The following is a 25,941-nucleotide window of genomic DNA, read 5'->3' on the forward strand; positions in this document are numbered from 1 at the left end:
GGTCATCCCCAGTGGCCAGCACTCAGGGGTGATTGGTAATTGCTTTGTTAAAGGCTATGAGAAGCCTCACTGTGCCTATGAGCGTGGCAGGTGCAGAGGTGGGACTTGCTGACTTGTAACTCCCCCTGCGGTCCTCACTGTGGACAATCCCATAGGCCTATTGGTTTCATCCTTGAAACTTTGACATTTCTTAACCATCTTTTTACAGATGGGGAAACTGAGACTTAGAAAGTAATTTTCACAGGATTCTATGCAATATATAATGGAGTTGAGGTTTGAACTTAAATCAACACAATGGATTTAACTCTATATTAGTGCCTGACCCATAAAACTAAAGTTTTAGTGTCATAATATAATACGTAGAATTAATAATATTGATTATCTTAACCCTGGGCTATTGGCTGACAAGTTATTACCAAAATTAACATTTAAAACATATTTTTTTTCGTTTGATCAAAGGAAGAATTTGTAGAAAGGTGAAAAGAGGTATAATTCATTCAACCTTCTGCCCCTCCTTCACCATCTTTATTATATTACCACTGAATTAGGATTTCAATTTAATATCCACAAAGAAATGCTTACTAATAATGACAGCCACAAAAGACTAGTAATAAGTAAGTCAAAAGAAACCAAATAAAATTATTTGATACATCAGTCACTCTTTCCCCTCATAAACCTGGAAAATAAAAATTGCTCTTATTTTCTTATTTTTAATGTGCTTCCTTCCTTTGAATTATCTTAAACTTCCAAAAATGTAAACACTATATGTAAGAAAGTAACAGTGTGGTGGTACATGTGATTTTATACATTTTTGACTTCTATAGAAAAATTTTGTACATTTACTTTTAATCTGCTCATCAATTCCAAAAGGGAAGTCAATTTGAAAGATTTATAAATACAACTTAGGTGGGCAACCTGTTTCTATTTGAAACTAACATAAAGCTCCAAGGCAAGCTAGGCTGGTTGGAAAGGAGAAGGAATAATTAAGCTTGGACAGTGTGAAAGCAGATGGAAACTCACAATCCCAAAGAGAGAAGATTAAGTTTAATGTGTCTTTCCACATGTCATAGAGTAATGAAGGTCATCATAGTGGTTTAAACTCTTCTATATCCCTATAAGACAGAAAAAGCTAATTATATTATTGTTGTTGTTATTATTAGTATTATTATTGTTGTTATTTTGCTTGTTTTCCCTTTCTTTTCCCCCCTCCCCATCATCCTTCTTCTACAGATTACTCCTGCCACTTACTGGTTACCTATACCCAATTCTCAGTGCTTTCTCCTATATAAATATGTCTCTCATCTGGATTATAAAATACAGATTTTGCATTGGTGTGTTCTGTTCTTTTCCTGGAGCCTATGCCATATATTACATGGCAACTTTAACCCTCTCTGTAGCTCTAGTTAGGAAATGGGGAGAACATTTCAGGCCAGACTGTGATGCGCTATGGTGACACATGCCCACTTCCCGGGGACTTTCACATGACGTCACTGCACATGTGAATGTGCACACCAAGTCCTTTGTCTCCAGGATTATGGTCAAATGAGTGTGAAGCTAAAAATTTGCATCAACTTGAGCCTGGAAATGTTAACATGCACAGAGAACAGAGTTTCTGGGTTCCACTAACACAATGTCACTGTTCCCTGGGTTGACAGAGGGGGCTGCCAGACAGTCCAGCCTGGCTGTGGCTTTCTATAGCTGCAGCCCTCTTCACTGTGTCATTCCACTAGTGCTGGAGGCTAGCCTTGGCTTCCCATCCTGAGGAGTAAAGACAAAGACCTCAACTTACCCCGCAGCAGTCTCCAAACAGGGTCCCCAGGAGGCCGTTAACCATCTGGATGGTGCAGAGAAGCATCTGGAACACTGCTATGATGAGCAGGACGGAGAAGAGGGTCAGATTCCAGGGCACCACATTTTCGGGCTCCTTGCACTTGCTCCATAGGGCTTCGTCATTGAGGTAATCCCTGTCAGGGCATGGGAAAGAAAGGAAACAACTGTAAAATGTAGGCAATACCTAGACTAGAAAGTCACACTAATAATTTTTCTTTTAAAATATTTTTTATCTAAAGCATAATCTCATAAGAAATATATTACATAATACACATATTTTAACAATACGTAACATTATACTATATACTATATACTATAATATATACTATATACTATATATTACCGTGTTTCTCTGAAAATAAGACATCCTCCGAAAATAAGACCTAGCGCATGGAAAGATAAGACATCCCCTGAAAATAAGACCTAGAGCAACTTTAGGAGAAAAAATTAATATAAGACACTGTCTTATTTTCAGGGAAACAGGGTATATACTATATACTATATACTATGTGTTAAACTCTGTTCCAAATATTTTACATTTTAACTATTTTATTTCTTATAGAAGCCTTAGGCTTCTTTTATTCTATTTACAAATAAAGGCATTGAGGCACAGAGGTTAAGTGAGTTTCCATAGGTCATAGAGCTAAGTGACGGAGTTGACGGAGAGGATGGGTAAATTCAGTATCGATCGGGGAGCCAGGAAAATGAAGACACTCCAGGAACAGAATCTCACCACCTGGGCTTGGTCCTACCTACTGTGATTTGGAACCACTTGGACATTAGACATAATTCAGCCACAATTCTGCCATGTCTAAGTGGCCGTCTGAAGCCATGTAAAGTATAATCGTGTTGCTTAGCTAAAGGGGAGAGCTTGTCTTTTTTTTAAAGGCCGAGTTCTAATCAAATTGTGAATTTGACTCAAGTATACAGGCAGTCCTCAGGTTACATTGGACTCGACTTATGTTGTTTCATGGTTATGTAGCCATCTCATTTACAGTATTTATTTTTTTTAAAGTTCAGTCATTTTGACGTTTGTACATATGTGCTTTATGTTTTTTTTTATTATTTATTTACCACTAGTAAAGGTCAAGAATTGTTATCTTTCTTTAAAATTTTTTTACTGTTTCACTTCATTACTGCTGTGTATGTGCTCCATGTGAGTGACATAGGTGCTTATGTAGGTGGGTTCCGATTAATGCAAAAATCGAGTTATGTCATGCCATAGGAATGGATCTCTGATGTAACCTATATTTTTGTCAACATGTGGGAATTCCACTTATAAAAAGATTTAATTAAATAGAAGCACTAAATAATCTGCTGCCTTAATATTCCATACTAGAGGCCCAGTGCACAAAATTTGTGCACGGGGGTGGAGGGTTCTCCTTAGCCCAGCCTGCACTCTCTTCAATCTGGGATATCCCTCAAACAATTATGGACCACTGGACCCTAACCGCTTACCTGCCTGCTGGCCTGATTGCCCTTCACTGCCCCCCCACTGGCCTGGTCTCCCCTAACTGCTCCCCCCTGTGGGGTGTGGCAGTGGAAGGGAACTCTGAGCCACTGCTGGGGTGCGGTGGCAACAGGGAGCTCTGGGCCTCGGGTTTGAAGGCTGGTCAAGCCCCTTATCATGGGAGACCTAGAGTTCCACCATGCTCTAGCCAGGGTCCAGAGCTCCCTTCTGCTGCTGTGCCCCGGCCAGACCCAGGGCCCAGTTGTTTGGTCATCCCTCACTTCTCCCCCTAATGGCTTGGTTGCCCCATGCAGCCTCCTGTTTGGTCATTTGGTCATTTAGGTGGTAATGGCCCCTGGCTTTTTATATATTAGGATAATAAAAGCCTAATATGCTGAAGTGTCTGGTTGACTGTTCAACCAATCAAAGCATAATATGCTAATAACTAGAGAACCAGTGCACAAAATTCATACCAGATCTGGCCTAAACAGGCAGCTGGACATCTCTCTCATAATCCAGGACCACAGGCTTCTAATCGCTCTCCTGTCTGCCTGCCTGATCACCCCTAACCACTCTGCCTGTCTTCTTCATTGCCCCTAATCACTCTGCTTTGGCTTCTGCCACCACAGCTTCATCCGAAATGATGTTCAGAAGGTTGTTCCACTATATGGTCTAATTAGCATAATACACTTTTATTATAGATTATTATATATATACTAGTGGCCCAGTGCACAAATTTGTGCACCTTGAAAGGAACTGTGGGCCGTGAGGCTGCGGTGAGTACAGGGGTGGCCCATCCTCCATGATCCTGCCGAGCCCCTCCCAATCAGCTCCTGCCCCCCTGTCTGCCAGCACCCCTACTCCCACCTCTGATCCCATATGCTGGTGCTGATGATGCTGGCCCCGCTTACAACCGCTGATGGCATGGAGTGATTGGGGCCAGAGCCAGCAGCGAGTGCAAGTGGTGGCTAATGCCCCAATCACCCTTCAGGAGCAGGAGGAAGTGGAGAAACCCTCAGGGGTGATCAGGGCCAGCAGCACCTGCTTGCACCCGTTGATGGCACTAAGAGATCAGGACTGGCACCAAGCGCCAGCAGCAGATATGAGTGGTGGCTCTGGTTGCAGGTGTGAGCAGGGCCAGTGACAGCAGCTGGTGCAGGAGCAAAGAATTTTCAGTAACCATCAGAGGCTCTCCCGATGACAGTGACTAGCATCCCACTTTGGTCTGGTGCCCCAGCTTACTTGCTACACCATCTTGCCATAGCTGATTCCCATCATGTTCTGCACCTTCTGCCAATGCCAACCATATTCTACACATGCTCCATGGTGATCAGGGCACATCATAGCGACTGGTTGTTCAGTTGTTCTGCTGTTTGCATATCATGCTAAGGCTGCTTAACCACTTGCTATGATGTGCACTGACCACCAGGGGGCAGATGCTCTGACTGGTAGGTTAGCTTGCTGCTGGAGTATGGCCAATCAGGACTGAGTGAGATAGGCTGGACAAGCCCTAGAGCCTTTCTCTGGTCCCTCCCCGGCTGCCCAACCTTCTACATCCCTCCTAGGCCCTGATCATGCACCAGTGAGGTCCCTCAGCCTGGCCTGAACCCTCTCGCAATCCAGAATGCCTTGGGGGATGTTGGAGAGCTGGTTTCAGCCTGATCCCTCAAGACAGGTCGAGGAACGCCACTGGTGCATGAATTCGTCCACTGGGCCTCTAGTGTATTTTATAAAAATTTTGAAATAGGAGAACTGCAATACATTTATAAATTTTGTGTATAGGGAGTCCACTGCATGACAATGGGTATCATGCAATGAAGGAGGAAAGTGAAGCACGCTGTCTTCAACACCAAACACAGGGAAACGGTCTGACCTTTGGGTCATTATCCTTCCTCTCACATTCTCAGAGCCACAGATTTGTCTGCCCCTCTTCCTTTATGCCTCGCCTATTCTCCCAAGGCCTCCATGGGAAACCATTTGCATGTGGCTACTAGGTCAACACCCATCTTATTGTTTTTAGACCTTTCTGACATGATGAATCTTTTAGTAATCAGAACACACTTATTTAATACATTCTGTGTAAAAATTTGAAAAATGTTTGCAATGACAGAAGGTCAGGAAAGATGGTTGTTAGGTTCTCCTGCACATGGAAGATGAGTTCATTACTAGAAAACCTATAGGGCACTGGTTTATTAACTCAAACCCTTTTATTAATTTACAGTGAAAAGTTCAGAACTCAGAGCAGGCTTCAGGCAGCGGAGGTGGCAGTACTGGTTCTGTTATGAGTCTGACCTGAGGTCAAGTGAGTTCACAAGTTTCACATAAAGTATCCCCACCTTTCTCTATAGCTAAATGGGAATATGCGGCTTCTGTAACATCCTCATATCACAGGCAGGGATCCCCAAATTTACTGTGAAAAGCCCTCTCATCTCACAGAGGACTGCTGGGGCCCTTGGCCATTCAGCTGTCTTGCCTGAACAGCATTCAGATTTCAGAAGGCTGAGCCATCCCCTGAGGTTCTTCCCCTGATGGCTCCCTCTCTCCCACATGGGGGTGTGGCTGAGAACAACAGATTGTCTTCTTCCAAGGACCCTTTTCTTGTTGAGGAGTTTGTTATTGATTTTTTACAGAGAGGAAGGGAGGGTGATAGAGAGACAGAAACATCGATGAGAGAGACACCAATTCAGCTGCCTCCTGCACACCTCCTACTGGGGATGTGCCTGCAAGCAAGGTACATGCCCTTGACCAGAATCGAACAGGCCAATGCTCTATCCACTGAGCCAAACCAGTTAGGGCCCTTTTCCCCCTCTTAGTTTTAGACATAGATTTCGTCTAAATCATTTTAAATTTTATCAAGGATAGTATCATTCACATAACACAATAAATAGAAAAACCTGTTTAGTGCTGTGCTGATGCTATTGTTAGAAACAATAAGAAAAGGGTCCTTGGAAGAAGACAATCTGTTGTTCTCAGCCACACCCCCATGTGGGAGAGAGGGAGCCATCAGGGGAAGAACCTTAGGGGATGGCTCAGCCTTCTGAAATCTGAATGCTATGCTCAGGCAAGACAGCTGAATGGCCAAGGGCCCCAGCAGTCTTTTGTGAGATGAGTCACTAAACTCCTCAACAAATTTCTAGAAAATCAAATCCAGCATTACATTAGAAAGATCATACACCATCAGCAAGTGGGAATTATTCTGGGGATGCAAGATGGTACAATATCTGCAAACCAATAAATGTGATACACCACATAAACAAACTGAGAGATAAAAACCATATAATCATACCCATTGATGCAGAAAACACATTTGACAAAATCCAATACCCTTTCTTGATAAAATCTCTCAGCAAGGTGGAAATAGAAGGATCATACCTCAACATAATAAAAGTCATATATGACAAACCTACAGCCAACATCATACTCAATGGGTAAAAATTAAAACCATTAATAAAAGTCATATATGACAAACCTACAGCCAACATCATACTCAATGGGTAAAAATTAAAACCATTTCCCCTAAGAACAAGGCCAAGACAGGCATGCCCACCTTCACCACTCCTGTTCAACATAGTACTGGAAGTGCTTGCCATAGCGATCAGACAAGAAGAAAAAATAAAAGGCATCCAAATTGAAAAAGAAGAAGTAAAACTGTCCTTATTCACAGATGATATGAAAGAAAACCCCAAAGACTCCATCAAAAAACTACTTGACTTGATAAATAAATTTGACAATGTAGCAGGATACAAAATTAATAACCAGAAGTCTATAACTTGTCTATACACCAATAATAACTCACAGAAAGAAATTTAAAAAGCAATTTTATTTACCATTGCAACAAAAAAACTAAGATATGTAGGAATGAACTTATCCAAAGAGATAAAGGACCTGTTCTCAGAAAATTTCAGAACACTGATAAAAGAGAGAGAGGAAGGCACGAACAAATGGAAGAATATACCATGTTTATGGATTGGTAGAATCAGTATAATTAAAATGCCCATACTACTCAAAACAATTTATAGACTCAATGCAATCCCCATTAAAATACCAATAGCATGCTTCAAAGACCTAGAACAAATTCTCCAAAAATTCATCTGGAATAAAAAAAGACCCAGAATAGCTGCAACAATCTTGAGAAAGAAGAACAATGTTGGAGGGATCACAATACCAAATGTCAAGCTATACTACAAAGCCACTGTTCTCAAAACTGCCTGGAACTGGCACAAGAACAGACATATAGACTAGTGGAACAGAATAGAGAACCCAGAAATCAACACAAGCAATTCTGCTCAATTAATATTTAACAAAGGAGGAAAAAACATACAGTGGAGTCAAGATAGTCACTTCAATAAATGGTGTTGGGAAAACTGGACAGATACTTGAAAAAAAAATGAAACTAGATCACCAACTTATATCATACAGAAAAATAAATTCAAAAAGAATAAAGGACTTAAACGTAAGATGGGAAACCATAAAAATCTTAGCCATAAGCAGCAAAATAGCAGACTTATAGAAATATATCCCAAGAAAACATTGGGATATGTTTCCTTGGAATATATCACCCCTATATATGCAAACAGAAACACCAACCAGAAAGGATATATGCACCTCTATGTTTATAGCAGCACAATTTACAATAGTCCAGATTTGGAAATAGCCTAAATGTCCATCAGCAGATGAATGAATTAGAAAACTATGGTACACAATAGAATACTACTACCCTGTTATAAAAAAGAAGGAATTCTTACCATTTGCAACAGCATGGATGGAACTGGAGAGCATTATGCTAAATGAAATAAGCCAGTTAGTGAAAGAAAAATACCACATTATCTCATTTATGGATAATCGAGTACATTTATAAACTGATGAACAAAAATAGATACAGAGGCAGAGAAGCATCAAACAGACTGTCAAACTACAGCAGGAAGGTGGGGGAAGGTTGGGGGGGAGTAAGAGATCAACTGAAGGACTTGTATGCATGCATATAAGCATAACCAATGGATGCAAGACATTGGGGTGAGGTGAGGGCATGTGCCTGGGTAGGGGAGGACAGGGGAAGGTCAATGTGGGGAGGGTGGGGAGGAGACATATGTACTACTATTTGCAATACTTTAAACAATAAAATAAAATTTAAAAAGAATTATAAAGTATTGTAACCATATTACAGAATATGGAAAGATAAAAAGTCACTAAAATGCTATGAAATATAATACAAAAAAAGAAAAAATATATCGATGAGAGAAAAACATCATTGATCAGATGTCTCCTTCATGCCCCTTCTGGGAATAGAGCCTGCAACCTGGGCATGTACTCTGACCCAAAATCAAAACCAGTGACCTCTTGGTTCATGGATTGATGCTTAGCCTCTGAGCCATCCAGGTTGGGCAGTAAGTAATCTGATAGATTCAATGGAAAACTGGTTGCAGAATTTTTAGATGCTATACAACAACCAAAACAATTGGCAATTATAAAAATCCCAGGGCATTCTAAAGCCACCACCATGGAAGCAAAAGGAAATCATTTTGCTGATGCTGCAGCTAAGCATGCAGCATTGAACAGTCTAGTTATCCAGACTCAAGAATGTTCTTTACTTCCTATTAAATCAATAAAAGATTATCTTTTAAAGTTTCAACACACAGCCAAGGAAGATGAAAAGAGAATATGGCAACAAAAGGGGGGAACTTTTGACCTAGACAGACAGATATGGCTTGGACCCAATCAGAAACCTATTTTACCTGTAGGGGCCCAGATATCTGTACTTCAGCATGTACATGAGCTAACACATTGGGGTCCTGAAAAAATGATTTCATGGAGTAAACAATATTACTGGAAACCTCCTACAGTAGCTCATAAAGTGTACAGCAAATGCTCTATCTGTCCAAAATATAACCCAGAAAAACCACTCCATGGATCTCAAGAACAATTCCCGCTACCTTTGGGCCCATTTGAAATATGGCAATTGGATTTTATCCAAATGCCATCATTTCAAGGTTACAAATATATATTGGTCATGATTTGTATGTTTCTCACTGGGTTGAGGCATTCCCTTTCAGGAGAGCAACAGCCTTAACAGTTGGTAAATTGTTTCTATAATAGAAAAAAATAATTCCTAATTGGGGAATTCCCTCTGAGTTGCATAGTGACCAAGGGACTCATTTCACTGGGCAAATAATAAAATCCACCTATAATATTTGGCCTATATTACAGCATTTCCATTGTGCCTATCACCTCCAGTCTTCTGGACTGGTGGAACATACTAACAGTATAATCAAAACTCAACTAGCCAAAATTTCATAACCCTTTAATCTCTCCTGGACAAAAGCTCTCCCTATAGCACTCCTCAACCTGAGATCTACTCCTTTTGGTAAAAATAAGCTTTTTCCTTATGAAATAATCACTGGTCACCCTATGCATCTGGATGAAGGGGCATATGAACCAACTTTACTAAAAGGAGACATTTTACATTATTGTCAAGGGCTTATTAACCAACTTAAAGAAATTGATAAATTGGTAACAGATTCATTTCACAGTGCGCTCCCGGAAGACGAAGATTTCAAAGATCACGGCTTATAACCAGGAGACTTGATGTATTGGAAAAGACACCAAATAAAAGACTCTCTCCAACCTCGTTGGAAAGGAGGATCTATCATAATCATTCTTGTTTTCTGTTTTAAGATTTGCAATGGAAGCTAGTACTTTATTAATATTGTTAGTTGTCTCATGTATTTGCTAATAAACTTTGAATGTCAATGGAGACTCCACAAATCTCCTTCCCTCAGGCGAGCTGAGGTGCCCTCTTTCATGATTTCTCCTGGTCTCTGTCAAAGCAGCAGTTAGAAGTGAGATCTTGTGCAACTTAAGTCCACGCTCCAGTTCTGTTCACAGAGCAACATGCCTGAGACTTGCAAATTAAGATGACAGGAAAAGATACTAAACATCACCAGTCATCAGAGAAATGCAAATTAAAATCACAATGAGCTATCACTTCACACCTGTCAAATGACTATTATCAATAAATTAACCAACAAGTGCTGGTGAGGATGGGGGGTGAGGTGGGGGGGAGAGGGAACCATTGTGCATTGTGTGGGAATGCACTGGTGCAGCCACTATGGAAAACAGTATGAAGTTTCCTCAAATAATTTAAAATGGAACTGCCTTTGGACCCAGAAATCCCATTTCTGGAAATATATCTGAAGACCCCAAAACACTAATTCTAAAGAATACATGCTGGGTCCTGATGCGGCGGGGGCCAGACATGGTGGGGATCTACCTTTTCCGTGTCCCACACGGAAAGAGAGATGAACGAACTGGTTCTAAGTGGAGGCGGCCAGGGATTGAGAAATAATAGAAATAAAGAGAGAAGACACAGAGATAGATTTCAGGCTGGGAGCTGGGTGGGTCACCATACAGTCTGCTGGAGAGGCAGGAAGAAGACAATGACCCCTCCCAGCGCATTTATTTTATACCCCCAATACCAGGAAGTAACACCAACTTATTTGCATTCTTAAGTAGTCCCTACCATGCCTAGATTTACATATCTAGTCCCGCCTCTGCGAACGCCTGGGCTGATTTGAAGGCCAAGCTGACAACATGTCCACCATCTTGGGAAAACATGTTTCCAAGGTGTGGTTCTGCCTGCGTCTTGAATTCAGCTCACGATAATTAAGGAAAATTGCCCATGTGCCTTTCCAGGCGGCCCTCTACAAATACATGCATCCCTATGTTCATAGCATACCTATGTTCATACTACCTTTATATTGTATTGTGTTATTTATATTGTGCTATTTACAATAGCCAAGATCTAGAAACAACCCAAATGCCCACCAGTAGATGAGTGGATAAAAAAAGCACCATGGTATATTGATATAATGGAATACTAGTTGGCCATAAGAAAAGAAGGAAATCTAACTCTTCGTAACAGCATAGATGGACCTGGAGAGCATTATGCTAAGTGAAATAAGCCAATCAAAGAAAGACAACTACCGTATGATTTTATTCATATGTGGAATCTAATTTACAAAACATCAGGTAAACAAACAAAATAGAAATGGACTCAGAGACCAGACTGGCAGATGTCAGAGAGGAGGATGGTTGTGGGGCTGGGTGAAAAAGGTGAAGGGATTAAGCTAAAAAATAAAAAACACCTCATAGACACAAACAACAGGATGGTGATTACCAGAGGGAAAGGCAGGGTATGGAGATAGAAAAGGGTATATGGTGATGGAAGGGGACTCTTGATTTGGGGTGTTGAGCCCACAATACAATATAAAGATGATGTATTATAGAATTGTACACCTGAAAACTATATGATTTTATTAATCACTGTCACCCTAATAAATTCAATTAAAAGAAAAAAGAGGACAGGACAAGTGCAGTGTCTCCCCTTTGGCCATTTATTTGACTGTGCCCCTTATGGTGACAAAAGGGCATTGCAGGTTGTACCTTACCCATCATGAAAGGGGTAGCCCCACTTGTTATTATCCATGAGACATTTAGGACCACGTCTGACTGAGATGAGTGAGATGACAAATGAGTACCCAGCACCCAAGAATCCAATCCCAGCAAATATTATGGAGGAGAACATCTGAAAGAGAATAAGAGAGACAGTTAGGTTCTTAAGTTGGTCCACAGGTTATTCTCAGGACACCTAACCAGCCTGCTGTTGAGTACAGGTAGCTACGAGACGTTACAGGCAGATGTCAGTCTTTCCAAAAGATGGGGCTTCTGGGGTCTCCTATAATGATTTTGGTGTCATGTAGCACACAGACTCTGCTTATGAGAAAAATCAGAAGTTTAAAAATTCTCCTTGAGATCAAAATCATTAAGTCCAATCTCTCTTCCATGTAGTAGCAGCCTTTAAAATATCTCAGATCTTTTGTATCTTAAACATGTTTTGCATTTAACATAACTCCTCCCCTTCCACTCTCTAAAAGTTTTCTCTTCTTTGAGTTAAACAAGCCCAACATTTAGTTCTTTCAAATGTTTTTATATAACAGAGATTACTAGCATCTTTTTTTTATTTAATCATAAAATAAAAATAGAATTATATACCTGTTAATACTAGAGGCCCGGTGCATGAATTCATACTCCATGAGGTCCCTCGGGCTTGCCTGTGGGATTGGCTAAAACCAGCTCTCCAACATGCCCTGAAGGATCCCAGATTGTGAGAGGGTGCATTAGCCGGGCCACGGAGGGATCATAGGAGGGCTCCAGGTTGTGGCTGGTCCATCTCACTCAGTCCTGATTGGCCAGACCCCAGTAGCAAGCTAACCTACCAGTTGGAGTGTCTGCCCCCTGTTGGTCAGTGCACATGAGAGCAAGAAGTTGAGTGGCATATCATTAGCATATTACTCTTTGATTGGTTGAACGGATGACCAGACATTTAGCATATTAGGCTTTTATTATATAGCATGAAAGGCATAAAGAATCCTGAAACCCATTCAGCTGTTTCTTACAGATAAAAAAAAATTAGGCCCAGAGATGCAATTTCCATTCTAAACAGTAATAAAAGAGTAGTTGGAGACATTAATAATTTTGAAAATAGAGTCAGAAAATTATCACCTCTTTTGCTTTACTTTGGTGACATGAAGGTGTACTTCAAAGCACATGATTTTAAAAGTCAGCAGACTCAGGAGAATCCAAGATGACTGCACAGGTAAAGACCTAGCCGCAGCCGCACACAACAATTTCAATAAAATACAACTAAAATATAAAATGGACATTACGCAGAACTACAGGAAAGTTGACTGACTGGAAATTCTACAATGAGAAGCAAGGAGAAAGCCAGAAGGAAGAGCGGAGGAGCTGTAAAAGCCTAAGGTACTGAGACGCGCGGCGCGCGCTGAGAGGACTGAGCCGGAGAGGAGGGGCGGCTAAGTGCCTGGCTGGCGTTCCCTAGCGGGAAGGAGATAAAAGCTCCGACTGTGCTGGGGCCCAGTTCCAACTGCTCTGAACCCCAGTTCTAGGCCAGACCCCGGGGACCCAGGCTCAAACAGAGGGAGCTGGGCTGTAAGGCTGAACCCTGGGGGAGCAGCGAAAGGAGGTCCCGGAGGCGCGCACATTGTGCGCAGAGAAGGGATGGTTGGCTGTGCCATGGGATTGCCCTGGCAGGAAGGAGACAGGGGCTCCAGATTGCTCTGAACGCCACCTTCAACTCCACTTCCGGCTGAAGTGAACCCCAATACAGGGCTCATTGGGGGAGAGCCTAGACTGTTTGGTAGCAGGTGAAAATTGAGGGCACCTTTCTCTCAGAGGCGCTTGCAACAAGTCCTGAAGGACCCTGAGAAACACTGAGACTCAGGAACTGCATAGGGTGGGGTTGACGGAGGCCAAAGCTGTAGGCTCCACCCTAAAACCCCGCCCCATCAGGGAAGCTGCAAGAATGCCGAGACAAAATAGATCGCAAAGGAAAGCAATGGAGGACAAAAAGTGACTGGATATAGAGTTCAAATCTACGCTTATAAGGTTTTTCAAGAATTCCCTAGAAAAGGTCGATAAGACCTATGAGGAGATGAAAAGGGATCAACTAGAATTAATAAAGAATCAACAAGAAATGATAAGGGATCAACAAGAAATAAAGAATACATTGTCTGAAATAAAAAATATTATACAGAGTCCTAAAAACAGAATGGAAGAGCGCAAGAATCAAGTCAAAGATTTGGAACATAAAGAGCCAGAAGACACTCCTCTGCAGAAGCAAGAGAATCCAGAAAATTGAAGATAATGTAAGAAACCTCTGGGACAACTTCAAGCGAACCAACATTAGAATTATGGGGGTCCCAGAAGATGAGAGAGAGCAAGATATCGAAAACATACTGAAAGAAATAGTGACAGAAAACTTCCCCCACCTGGCGAAATAATTAGACTTACAAGTCCAGGAAGTGCACAGAACTCCAAACAAAAGGAATCCAATGAGAACCACACCAAGACAAATCATAATTAAAATTCCAAGAGCAAAAGACAAAGAGAGAATATTAAAAGCAGCAAGAGCAAAGCAGGTAGTTACCTATAAAGGAACACCTATATGATTGTCAGCTGATTTCTCAACAGAAACCATGCAGGCCAGACGGGAATGGCAAGAAATATTCAAGGTGATGAATAGTAAGAACCTATAGCCAAAGATAATCTATCCAGCAACGCTATCACTCAGAATCGAAGGTCAGATAAAGAGCTTCACAAATAAAAAAAAGCTAAAGGAGATCATCAACACCAAACCAGAATTATATGAATTGCTTAAGGGTGTTCTTTCAGAAGAGAAAGTAAATAAAGATAAAAATTATGAACAACAAATACATAACTATCGACAAGTGAATCTAAAAACCAAGGAAATTAAAAAAATCTGATGAACAATATTAACTGTTGAATATAATAGAATCAGAGGTATGGAAGGGGAGTGAACTGACGATTCTTGGGGAAAAGGGGAGAAGAAGATTTGGGAAGAAACTGAACATAAACTGTGCACCTATGGATGAAGACAATGGGGAGTGGGGAAAGGGCATAGGGTGGGGTGGGAACCTGGTGGAGGAGAGCAATGGAGGGGGGGAGGGGAAAAAAAGGAACATTTGTAATAATGTGAACAATAAAAATTTATTAGAAAAAAAAAGTCAGCAGACTCAGGCTCAAATCTTAGCTTTGCTACTGTTCTCTGTGATGACTATGCATAATGTATTTCCTCAGAGTCTTAATTTTCTCATCAATAAAATGGGCACCATAATGCCTACCTTAAGGTCTGTTGTAAAAATTAAATATCTGGAGGGAACAGTCATACTTCAAAAATCAATATAGTAAAATTATTTTATATTTTAATTTTAATTGTACAAACTTAAGCAGTTTTTAAGAGACCAGGGTCATACTGCAAGATACCAAAGGATGGTTGAAGAAATCATCATTCTGTAGGAATGGGGTTTGAACTACTGCATGAAGATCAGTGAAGAGCAGTTCACTACCTTGGAGCAATTCCCTTCCCCACTCCAAATCCTGGTTTCTTCACCATGCCTCCATGGGAAGGGCCTCTCATTCCACCACCCATCCCACCTTGAGGGCCTCCAGGTCCCTGCAGGCGGTTATCTTGCTGGTCTCCTTCCCAGACAGCTCGACTCTTCTTCTCTTCCATATTCACATGGACCTCACCCCTGAACATGATGGGCCTGTTGCTAAGGACCTTTTGGACAGGCTCAGAATCATCAAACACAATGAAACCAAAATTGGGTAATTTCCCACCACTGTTAATACACAGCTCCACCATATTCCCATAATTTTGAAATAAACCTTTAAGCTCTGACTTGTTGACCTTATGAGGCAGATTGCCAATGAAGAGTTGGTGACTGTCAGGTTATCTCATGATTCTTTGAGATTAAACACCGCCTTGCTCACCAGCCTCACAGATTGGTCTAGGTACCCTCTGGGGAGGAATATTTATCAGTTGTTCATGAACTCTTTGATCCCTCTGAGGCTTCCGTGGTGGAATCTGAGATTCAGGCTTAGACTCTGGGCAAGGCGTGAAGCTGATACTTTAACAACATGAAGTGGTATCCCAGTAACTGGAACAGCTCCACTGGGTGGAAGGTTCTTGCTGGTCATAGATGCTCAGGAAAATATCCTCAAGTCTTCCTGCACTGTCTGAGCGATGTCTGTAGTTCTGGAAAAGAACTCTTCTGAGCATCCTCAGGAGCAGTTTCTTCCAATACTGGTTCACACTTCTCCTTTTGGACTTCAGATACAGGTTCAGGATCAGGCTCAGGTTCAGCAACGGGTTTCTCTAAATGTTCTTTCAAGTAATTGCTGCCAGTCTGATCATAGAAAGTTCCCAAACAATCAGGTACCACTTCTGGTGTTTGCTGTCTTCCTTTAGGTTCCTCTACTTCTTCCTCAGATTCCTCCTGAGGCTCAGTGGCAAAGCCAAAAAGCAGATTCTATAAAGGGAGGATTTCTGACATCTTAAAAGTGGTCAAGCCAAAACCAGTTTGGCTCAGTAGATAGAGCTTCAGCCTGGGGACTGAAAGGTCCTGGGTTTGATTCCGGTCAAGGACATGTACCTTGGTTGCTGGCACATCCCCAGTAGGGAGTGTGCAAGAGACAACTGATCGATATTTCTCTCTCATTGATGTTTCTAAATATCTATCCCTCTCTCTTCCTCTCTGTAAAAAAATCAATAAAATATATTTTTAAAAAAAGAATGCAAATAAGTTTTAAAAAAAATAAAAGTGGTCAAAAGTGTTTCAAAGCCAGAATTGCCACTACCTAAATGGTTAAATATTCTTATAATTATATTTTTGTAAAAAATATTTCAATAATCATCTACTTCAAGCACCTCACTTTCTAATACAACTAGCTTCATTCCATCAGAGCCTTATATGCATAATCTCATTTAGTTCTCTTAGCGCACCTATGATGTGAGTAGTATAATGTACACTTTCCAGAGAAAGCTGAGACAAATAGAACTTAAGATCATTGCTTTAAGTCAAATAGTGAAGCTAAAGGATGGAGCTGAGTCCCTGAATACTGCTTCCAAAGCCCATGCTCTTAATTTGGGACTTTCTCATGTTGCATGTCTAGAACGGCTAAGCTAGATTATGAATCTGGGTCTCCTCTCTCCAAGTCTAATGTCCTGTAACTTCCACTATTCAAATACATGCATACCCATGACACACTTCCACTAACACCAGATACTCTTATTCTCAAGTTGCCCGTGGATGGTATTATTTCTCTCACAAAACTAAAACAGCATATAAAAAAAGATCTTTTTGCTTACTTTATTTGAGTTTTAATTATTATTCAGGAGTTATTAAACTCTGATTAAGAATCTTAGAGTATCTAAATTAGATGTAATTGAAAAGAAAGTATAAAATAATAAAGAGAAACTTCCTTTAAATTGAAGTCAGAAGGCTGGGGGGAGCTTTTAAGCCTTACTTCGACCATGGAACCATCAGTAAGAACTGTTTACAAGAGTTCTTCCAACCGCCTTTCTCCAGAAAAGGGGGTCCTCTCCTTTGTTTCTTAGGACTTGCTCATGGTTCACCATTAAACTGCATGTCTTGAGTTGCAACTTTTTGTTGTTTCCAAATAAACCCATTTTGCTGGAGAAATAGGCTATTTTTTAAAGGTCAACAAAAGATCATATTTATAGGAAGGACTAGAGGCTCAGTGCATGAAGTTTGTGCATGGAGGGGGTTATCCCTCAGCCTGGCCTGCATCCTCTCCAATCCAGACATTCCCCTCACAATCCGGGATCACTGGCTTGCTTACCTGCCTGCCTGCCTGGTTGCCCCTAACCACTCTGCATGCCTGACTAATCACCCCTAACTGCTTGATTGGGGAAGGGTCCAGCCCAGCAAGGGGCTGTCTGCCTATCTAATCACCCCTAACCACTGGCCTGCCTACCTGATAATCCCTAACTGCTTGCTGGGGAGCGGGGCCAGCCCTGTGAGGGGCTGTCTGCCTACCTGATCACCTCTAACTGCTGGCCTGCTTATCTGATTGCCCCTAACCACTCTGCCTGCCTGCCTGCCTGATAATCCCTAACTGCTTGCTGGTGGGTGGGGCCAGCCCCACAAGAGGTCATGGTGATTCTGGTCTAACGGTCATTATGGTTGTAACACCGTTATGGTCTTTGGCCTTTTATTACATAGGATAGTTTGATATTCTGAGGAAACCTGGCTTCCAGCCCACATCTCTTTGCCTGACAAATGTTTGTGGATACATGTCTTTTTACAATGGTTGCTGCTTTGTCCAGATTCTCAGAAGGGAACCTGGCCTTGAGCAAGGCATGATGCAATGGCTCCTAGGGATCGGGTGAGGTGGGACTGCTACTGAAGGGCTCAGCCCTGCAGTACAAAACTTTTTGAAAAAGAATTAAGGAGTCTATATACTTAAGTGAACTCTATTTTGAAAAGTTGACAGCAGATGACAAACAAACAAAACAAAAACAAATGCTTCTTCTGGCCACTTGGAGGATAGTGGCCCCTGGCCCATGGCATATGTGGCTGGGTTTACAGATTAACTTGGCTGTTCCTTTGATGGACATTGGCCTTGTGGACAGCTGGACAGTCATTTGAAGGTGTCATCCTCAACTCAAACCAAGGTCAGTCACAACCCGGTATGTGGATGAGGGAGTTTAGGGGAGCTCAGATGGACAACTAGAATTGGGCAGAGCAAATGTTTCAGATCATATTTGACTCAACTGGACTTGTAAAAGCATGATTTATCAGAATTCCTTTTGGACTGCACTTAAATCTAATTAAAAACAAATTCTGTATGATACTTGAATGTTATTTTACATTTTGCTAAGGTTATATATAAATTTAAAGACAAAAGGTTAAAAAAAAAAAAAAAAACTCTTGTCTTGAGATGAACCAAGATGGTGGCATAGGTAAACACCTGTACTTGCTGCCTCCCACAAACACATCAAAATTACAATTAAAATATAGAACAACTATCATCCAGAACCATGGGAAAGCTACAACTAGAGAGGTAAAGAAGGAAGTTCATTGAGACTGGTAAGAGGTGGAGAGGTGTGGAATGAGTTGGTCTGGCATTTGGGTGTGTCACTTTTTTAATCAGGAGGGAGATTGTCTCTTTGGAGGTCACCTCCAAAGGAGCAAAGAGTTTTAGTGCCACACCAGACCCCCATCTCAGGGCTCCAGGGCTGGGGAAAGAAGTTCAAACAGGCAGCAAGAACTTCAGACTGTAAAAAACAGTGTAGATTGGAGCTGAGTGACTCAGCTGCTCCTCTTAAAAGGCCAGCACTTTGAAATGAATTTACAAGCTCCCACTTGCTCTGTGCTCCAGAGCCAGGTGAGGCTCTGGGAACCCAGACACAAATGGGGAGAAACTGGACTGTTTGGCATCAGGCAGGATCTCGAGGGTGGCTTTCTTCCAGACAGAGGTGCTCACAATGGTCATTGTTCCTGTGCTGGGACTTCCCTGGTGCTGGGAGACATTTCTGTTCACTCTGTCTTGGAGATTCCCTGAGACCTCACCCCACCCAATTTACAACCCCACCCAAGCTGAGCACAGTAGCTTTTGAATATGAACGCCTGTCCTTTCTCAGCCTAAAGCCCATCAAACAAGCTGCGCTGGGTCAGGGAGCCCCAAAGCTATCAATAAAAGGCCCAAGGCTGGCACCAGCACCAGCCTCCCTTGCTTCATAACTGGGCCTCATCTGAGCACTTCCAAACCTGATACAAAGAGGAGGAATCTGCAGATCTCTCTGTAGCTCCTGCTGAGTGATCCCAGGCAGTGGCTGACTTTGCACCTCCTTGGAGATCCAAAAGCCAGTGTACCCATTGGTCAGTATGAGAACATACCAGATTACAACTCTTAACATCCATAAGTGACACACACAAGGGGCAGACTCAGGGAGCACCAGAGCCCCACTGAAGCAAGTCCTGCCCCATAAGGGTGTCTCCTACATAGCTGCTCTCCCACTGTAATTGCAACTGGTCCCCATAGCCAATTGGCTTGGAGGTAAATTCCTCCCAGTGATATCAATGGCAATCAAGGCTCAACTATAATACAACACAGCTCACAAGGGTTCACCAAGAGTGTCTACCTCAGGTGATTGGGGAGGCTGAGTACTGGGTCCTATAGGACACCTACTACACAAGGTCACTCTATCAACTCAAGGAGACTTAGCAGCTACCCAATACATAGAAACAAACACGGGAAGCTGCCAAAATATGGAGACAAAGAAACATGTCACAAATGAAAGAAATGGAAGAAAGCAAACTACTGGATATAGAGTTCAAAACCATAGTTATAAGTTTACTCAAGAATCTTCTAGAAACCTTGGAGGAACTTAGTGAGACCTTCAAAGATCTTAGTGAGAATGCCAAAAAAGGGGAAAATAATTAGTCAGAAATTAAGCATTCACTCACTGAAATAAAGAATAATATACAGGAATTCAATAGTAGACTAGAGGATACCAAGAATAAAGTCAATGATTTGAAATAAGAGAAAGCAAAAAATCACCTAACCAGAAGAGCATTAAAAAAAAAGAATAAAAAATATAAAGATAGTGTAAGGAGCTTCTGGGACAACTTCAAGGGTACCAACATCTAAATTATAGGGATGCTATATAAAAGAAGAGAGAGGGCAGGATATTGAAAACCTATCTGAAGAAATAATGACAAAAAACTTCCCCTACCTGGTGAAATAAATATACTTACAACTCCAGGAAGCACAGAGAACCCCAAACAAGAGGAATCCAAAGAGGACCATACCAAGACACATAATAATTAAAATGCCAAGGGCAAAAGACAAAGAGATAATATTAAAAGCAGCAAGAAAAAAACAATTAGTTACCTACAAGGGAGTACCATATGACTGTCAGCTGATTTCTCAATAGAAACTATGCAAGCCAGAAGGGAATGACAAGAAATATTCAAAGTGATGAATAGCAAGACCCTACAGCCAAGAATACTCTATCCAGCAAAGCTATCATTTAGAATTGAAGGTCATATAAAGAGCTTCACAGAAAAGAAAAAGCTAACTAAATTCATCACCATCAAACCAGTATTATATGAAACTAGAGGCCTGGTGCATGAAATTTGTGCACAGGGAGGTGGAGTCCCTCAGCCCAGCCTGCACCCTCTCCAATATGAGACATCCCTCTCACAATCCAGGGCAGCTGGTTCCCAACTGCTTGCCTGACTGCTCCTAACTGCTTCTGCCTGCCAGCCTGATCACCCCCTAACGACTCCCCTGCAAGCCTGACTGATGTCTGTTTCCCTGCCAGCCTGTTTGTCCCTAACTGCCCTTCCCTGCAGGCCTGGTCACCCCTAACTGTCCTCCCCTCGAGGGCTGGTCCACCCCAACTGCTCTCCCCTGCAGGCCTGGTCTTCCCCCCCACCCCCAACTGCTCTGCCCTGCAGGTCTGGGTTCCTCCCAACTTTTCTCCCCTGCTGGCCACCTTGTGGTGATCATCTTGTGTCCACATGGGGGCAGAATCTTTGATCACATGAGGGCAGCCATCTTGTGTGTTGGAGTGATGGTCAATTTGCATATTACTCTTTTATTAGATAGGGTAGAGGCCTGGTGTATGAGTGGGGGCCAGCTGGTTTGCCCTGAAGGATATCCTGTATCAAGGTGGGGGTTCCCTTGGGGCATAGGGCGGCCTGGGAGGGGGACCTGTGGTGGTTTTTCAGGCTGGCCGTGCCCCCTGGTGACCAAAGCGGAGGCCCTGGTATCTGGGATTTATTTATCGTCTACAATTAAAACTTTGTAACCTGGAGCAGAGCCAAGCCTTCTGCTTGCTCTGTGGGGGCAGCCATTTCTGTTGGGATGTATGTATCTTCTATAATTGAAACTTTGTAGCCTTAAGTGGAGGCCTGGCCCGGCCAGGGTGTGTGAAAAGCTTGGCTTCCTCCATCTCCAGGAGAAACCATAGCCTCCTGCTCTTTCCAGCTCTGTGGCTGCCACCATTTCTGTTTGGATTTGTATATCTTCTATCATTGAAATTCTGTAGTCTTAAGTGGAGGCTTAGGCCAGCAAGGGCAAGCAGAATGCTTGGCTTCCTCCATTATCTGGGAAACCCAAGCTTCCCTCCTGTTCTCTGTGGCTTTAGCCATCTTGGTTGGGCTTATTTGGATATTTGCTCCTGATTGGCTTGTGGACGTGGCTTGTGGGTATAGCAGAGTGATGATTTATTTGCATATTACTCTTTTATTAGATAGGATATGGCAGAGTATTCTTAAAGAAGAGGAGGAATAAGAAAAAGGTAAATATTAAAAAATTATGAACAACAAGGTGACAATAAATACATAACTATCAAGTGAATCTAAAAATCAAATGAATAAAAAATCTGAGGAACAGAATAAACGGGTGAGTGAAATAAAAGCAGGGGCATGGAAATGGAACAGACTGATGATTCTCAGAGGAAAGGGGGTGTGGGAGGGTGTGGGAAGAGATTGGAAAAATATCTTATATGCATTTATGCAGTACCTATGGACATAGACAATAGGTGGCAAGGGCCTAAGATAGAGTTGGAACCAAATGTGGGGGGAAAAGAGAGACATCTATAATAATCTCAACAATAAAGATTAAAAAAAAGAAAAACATCCTTGTTTTAACAGGTTAATCTTCACCTCTATTCAATACCAAGGAATAAGCTGCTGGACTCTTAAACAATGAGTCTTCTTTTCTTTTCACTCAATATCCTTAATTGTTTCCCTTCCCCTCCTTCCCAAATTCTCACCTTCAACTTATTCTCCCAATTATTCCACGTTGTACAAGATTACATTTCAAGGGGAAAGTGGATTTTATATTTTTTTTCTATCTTATTAATATAAAAATACAGGCAGTCCTCAGTTACATTGGATTTGATGTATGTCATTTTGTGGTTATGTCGCTGTCTCCCATTTATTTGTAAAAAAAATGTTTCATTATTTCAATATATGTACATATGTACTTTATGTTTTTTTATTATTTATTTACCACAAGTAAAGGTCAGGGTTGTTTTTTTTGTTTGTTTGTTTTTTGTTTTTTTTTTGTTTTGTTTTTTTTACCGTTTCACTTCATTACTACTGTGTATGATGTGCTCCATGTGAGTGACATAGGTGTTTTAGTATGTGGATTCTGACTTACAGTGAAAATCGAGTTACATCGAGCTGTAGGAACAGATCTCCGATGTAACCAGAGGACCTACTGTAAATATTACACATATTGCAGGTAAGCAAAGGGAGGCACATGTAATATAATTAATTATACTAGAGGTCCAGTGCATGGATTCATGAACTGGTGAGGTCCCTCAGCCTGGCCTGAGGATTGGGAGAGGACACAGACCAGGCTAAGGGACCCCACCAGTACATGATAAGGGCCAGGGAGGGACTGTCCGAGGGACCACAGGAGGGCTCCAAGGAGTGTCTGTCTTGTCTCCCCCAGTCCTGATCAGCTGGACCTCAGCAGCAAGCTAACCTACTGATTGGAGCATCTGCTCTCTGGTGGTCAGGGCACATCATAGTGACTGGTTGAATGGTCGAATGGTCAGAGGGACAATTAGTGTATTAGGCATATATATATCACATAAATTGTGGTTATTTTACATCTTTTTGTAAATGAGATTTAAAGATTATTATAATAATTGATGCTTACTTGGGACTCATGATGGTGTTAAGAAGGTGAGATCGTTTTCTTTAAATGATCTTTCATCTCCCATGAAAATCCTTGTGCTATGTTCTGTGCACCAGCCTCAGCCCTTCATATGTGCTCAGTAAGTATTGTTTGATTCAATAAATGACCAAATGTGGTGAGAAACAATGATGACATGATTTTATTTCAGAACAGATAGCTTTCCCTCGAAGACGTTAAGGTATAGTTCATCACTGGGCTCTCAGTTCTCTTAGGGGGACAACTGAACCTCAGGAGATGGGAGCAGGAGCTGGCCTTCATCCTCACCCCGCCTTCGTTCCAGTTCTACCGTCACCTTTGCCACATCAATGTATTGATCTCCTAATACTTTTCTTTAAGTCAACCCTCTCTTTCATTCATTCATATCATCATCTGAATGAAAAGCTAGGATCTTTAGCAAACAGAGCACAATATCATTCTTTGTTAATTTGCTGGCAATCCTGGAGCTGGGGGCTTGTACTTTTGTTAGAAAAGGAGATCATGAGGGGTTAGGAATAGTAAGAACTTTATTCCATCAAAATAAGATTTTCTTTTTCATGATAGACTCAAAGGATTGAAGGAGAATTGAAAAGGGGGTAACCTTCTATTCTATTGAAAAATGTAGCACATCTGAATTCCCGCAAAGCGTGTCCTAAATTGGGAAATTCTGATCTAGTCCAACTTCCTCATTTTACAAGTAAGCAAAGGGAGGCAGAGAGCAGGACAGTGACTTGGCCAGCTGTGAAAAGGGGACGTGACCTTACATCCCAGAATTCTTCCCACCCTGAGAGGAACAGAAAGGCCTAATCTCTCTACCTGTCTGTGAAAATATGGATGGCTGCATGAAGGAAGAAGTCCTGAGGGAAAATGCAGGGAGAAGTGGGAAGAGCTGGGCACTGAGATAGTGAACTGGTAGTGGTGTGCATGGGGGATTTAGGAGCTATAGAAGAGAAGAGGTTACATTTGTTATCTTTCCTACCCCTCTTTACAGATGGACCAGAGAAGGAAATGTCTTGTCTAGGGTCTCAGGCCTCTTATGGCTGGAGGAGAGGGCCACTCCCCATCTCTGTCTCCCCATCCTGGTTCTTCTATGGCTCCACTGCAGCCCTCCAGCTCTGACAACTCTGCTTGTTTATGAAATCAGAGGTGGCATTTTAAATGTATTGTTATAGTTACTTTCCATCCACAGGAAGAATTACATCTTTATCCCTGCACCAGCTGTCCCCAGAGTCCTGCTTGGGGCTAGTTACTCCTCTGCACTCCTTGAGGTGTCCAGCAGGAGGGGACAGTGTACTTGGGAATAATTATGGTGTCTGCCCCCCCTGGTAACTCACCGCAAATCTCTTCCCACAACTCTCGTTGCCACAGCACCCACAGCAGTCATTGTACTTCAGGTCCAAGAACACGTTAGCAGGAAGGAGCATCTGTCAGCAAGAGAAGCACCTCAACATGGGTCCGGGATGTGAAAGCAAGGCCCTCACTTGCCTGGCCGTGTGAGGAGCCACAGTCACGATGTGGGCCTTGGTGGCTGAAGGTTATGGCAGGAATGATAGAGCGTGGCTGGTGAGGTGGATCAGTGTTATTAAATATTTTGATGCCATTTGACTTAATTGCAGTTTCAATGGACCAAGATTGCAAGCTCTGACACCCCCAGTCTCCATTTAGATGGTGGGTTAGGAAAAGAAAAGAAAAAAACAAAACAAAAAAACAGGTGTCCTGGATTGTCATGATAAAGATCTCTCTCTAAAGCAGAAGCTCGAAAGCCTTCATGTACGAGTGGAAGAAGAATCCTCTGACACCTATTGCTCTTGGTGGTTCAGTCAATCAATTTGCTCTAAAGTGTATTTCCACCCTCACCTCCTCCTCCCCATAGCACCCTCTCTTGTTTGAATTAAGGAACTCTGAGACCTTCAGTTTGGTTCCCGGAGCTTAATTGGCCCATGAGAACAGCCAGACCAAGTTTAAATGGCCCAGAAATACAGCAGACAGGTCCTTGTCAGGCCCTAATGGAGAAGGAACAATTAAGGCACCGACTTTTCATCAAGCAATGCTTAGGCTTTTGTTAGCAACTAAGTATCTCCCTGGTTAGTAAGTGTCCAATTTTGGAAGAATGGGGAGAAAATCTCCTTCAGGGGGATTTTAATACTCACCAAGAACCCACTTCCTACTATTCCTCCAAAATACCAGACCTCTTCAGAAAGGTGATTGGTGTTGTCTATCTCTTTTCCTCCAGGGAAAAACAAAAGGATGTTAGCCAGGAAGGCAATCATGGAAAGCAGAATGAGGGTGACCCCCAGGCACTTGGCCAACATCCCGGTGCACATGTTGGGGAAAGATGACACTGGACCGGGTGAAACGTCCCTCACTGCCTCTTTCACTGGGTCTCTTCAAAGTTATGAGCAAAGGGTCCTAGTCAATATCCCTGTTCAATCCGTATGTTGGAGCTGAGAAGCCAGTCAGCCTGGGAACTGAGTTCTGGAGTTGCTTCCACTTCTCAAATGGAGCTGAACCTCAATGCCGATGGCTATAATACCTTCTCCCTGACCCAGAGTCCTGGGTGT

The 25,941-nt window shown here is 42.2% G+C and overlaps 1 protein-coding gene and 1 pseudogene across 2 annotated transcripts; both read right to left on the reverse strand.

Moving 5' to 3' along the window:
• Positions 1-1,050: 1,050 nt before the first annotated feature.
• On the reverse strand, positions 1,051-25,704 carry TM4SF4 (transmembrane 4 L six family member 4; the record flags this gene model as incomplete). The annotated part of the gene is made up of 5 exons (XM_084876010.1): positions 1,051-1,112; positions 1,790-1,964; positions 11,725-11,861; positions 24,715-24,804; positions 25,531-25,704. 5 exons carry the CDS (start codon positions 25,702-25,704, stop codon positions 1,095-1,097), a joined length of 594 nt encoding a protein of 197 aa, XP_084732136.1. The 3' UTR covers positions 1,051-1,094.
• LOC311617408 (ras GTPase-activating protein-binding protein 1-like) lies at positions 15,219-17,194 on the reverse strand (annotated as a pseudogene). Its single transcript has 2 exons — positions 17,186-17,194; positions 15,219-16,188 (listed from the first exon to the last, which is right to left on the reverse strand). The product of its transcript is annotated as a ras GTPase-activating protein-binding protein 1-like (transcript).
• Positions 25,705-25,941: the final 237 nt, after the last annotated feature.

Source organism: Pipistrellus hanaki, assembly GCF_964339955.1.
Source record: "Pipistrellus hanaki genome assembly, chromosome: 2".
Taxonomy (NCBI): Eukaryota; Metazoa; Chordata; class Mammalia; order Chiroptera; family Vespertilionidae; genus Pipistrellus; species Pipistrellus hanaki.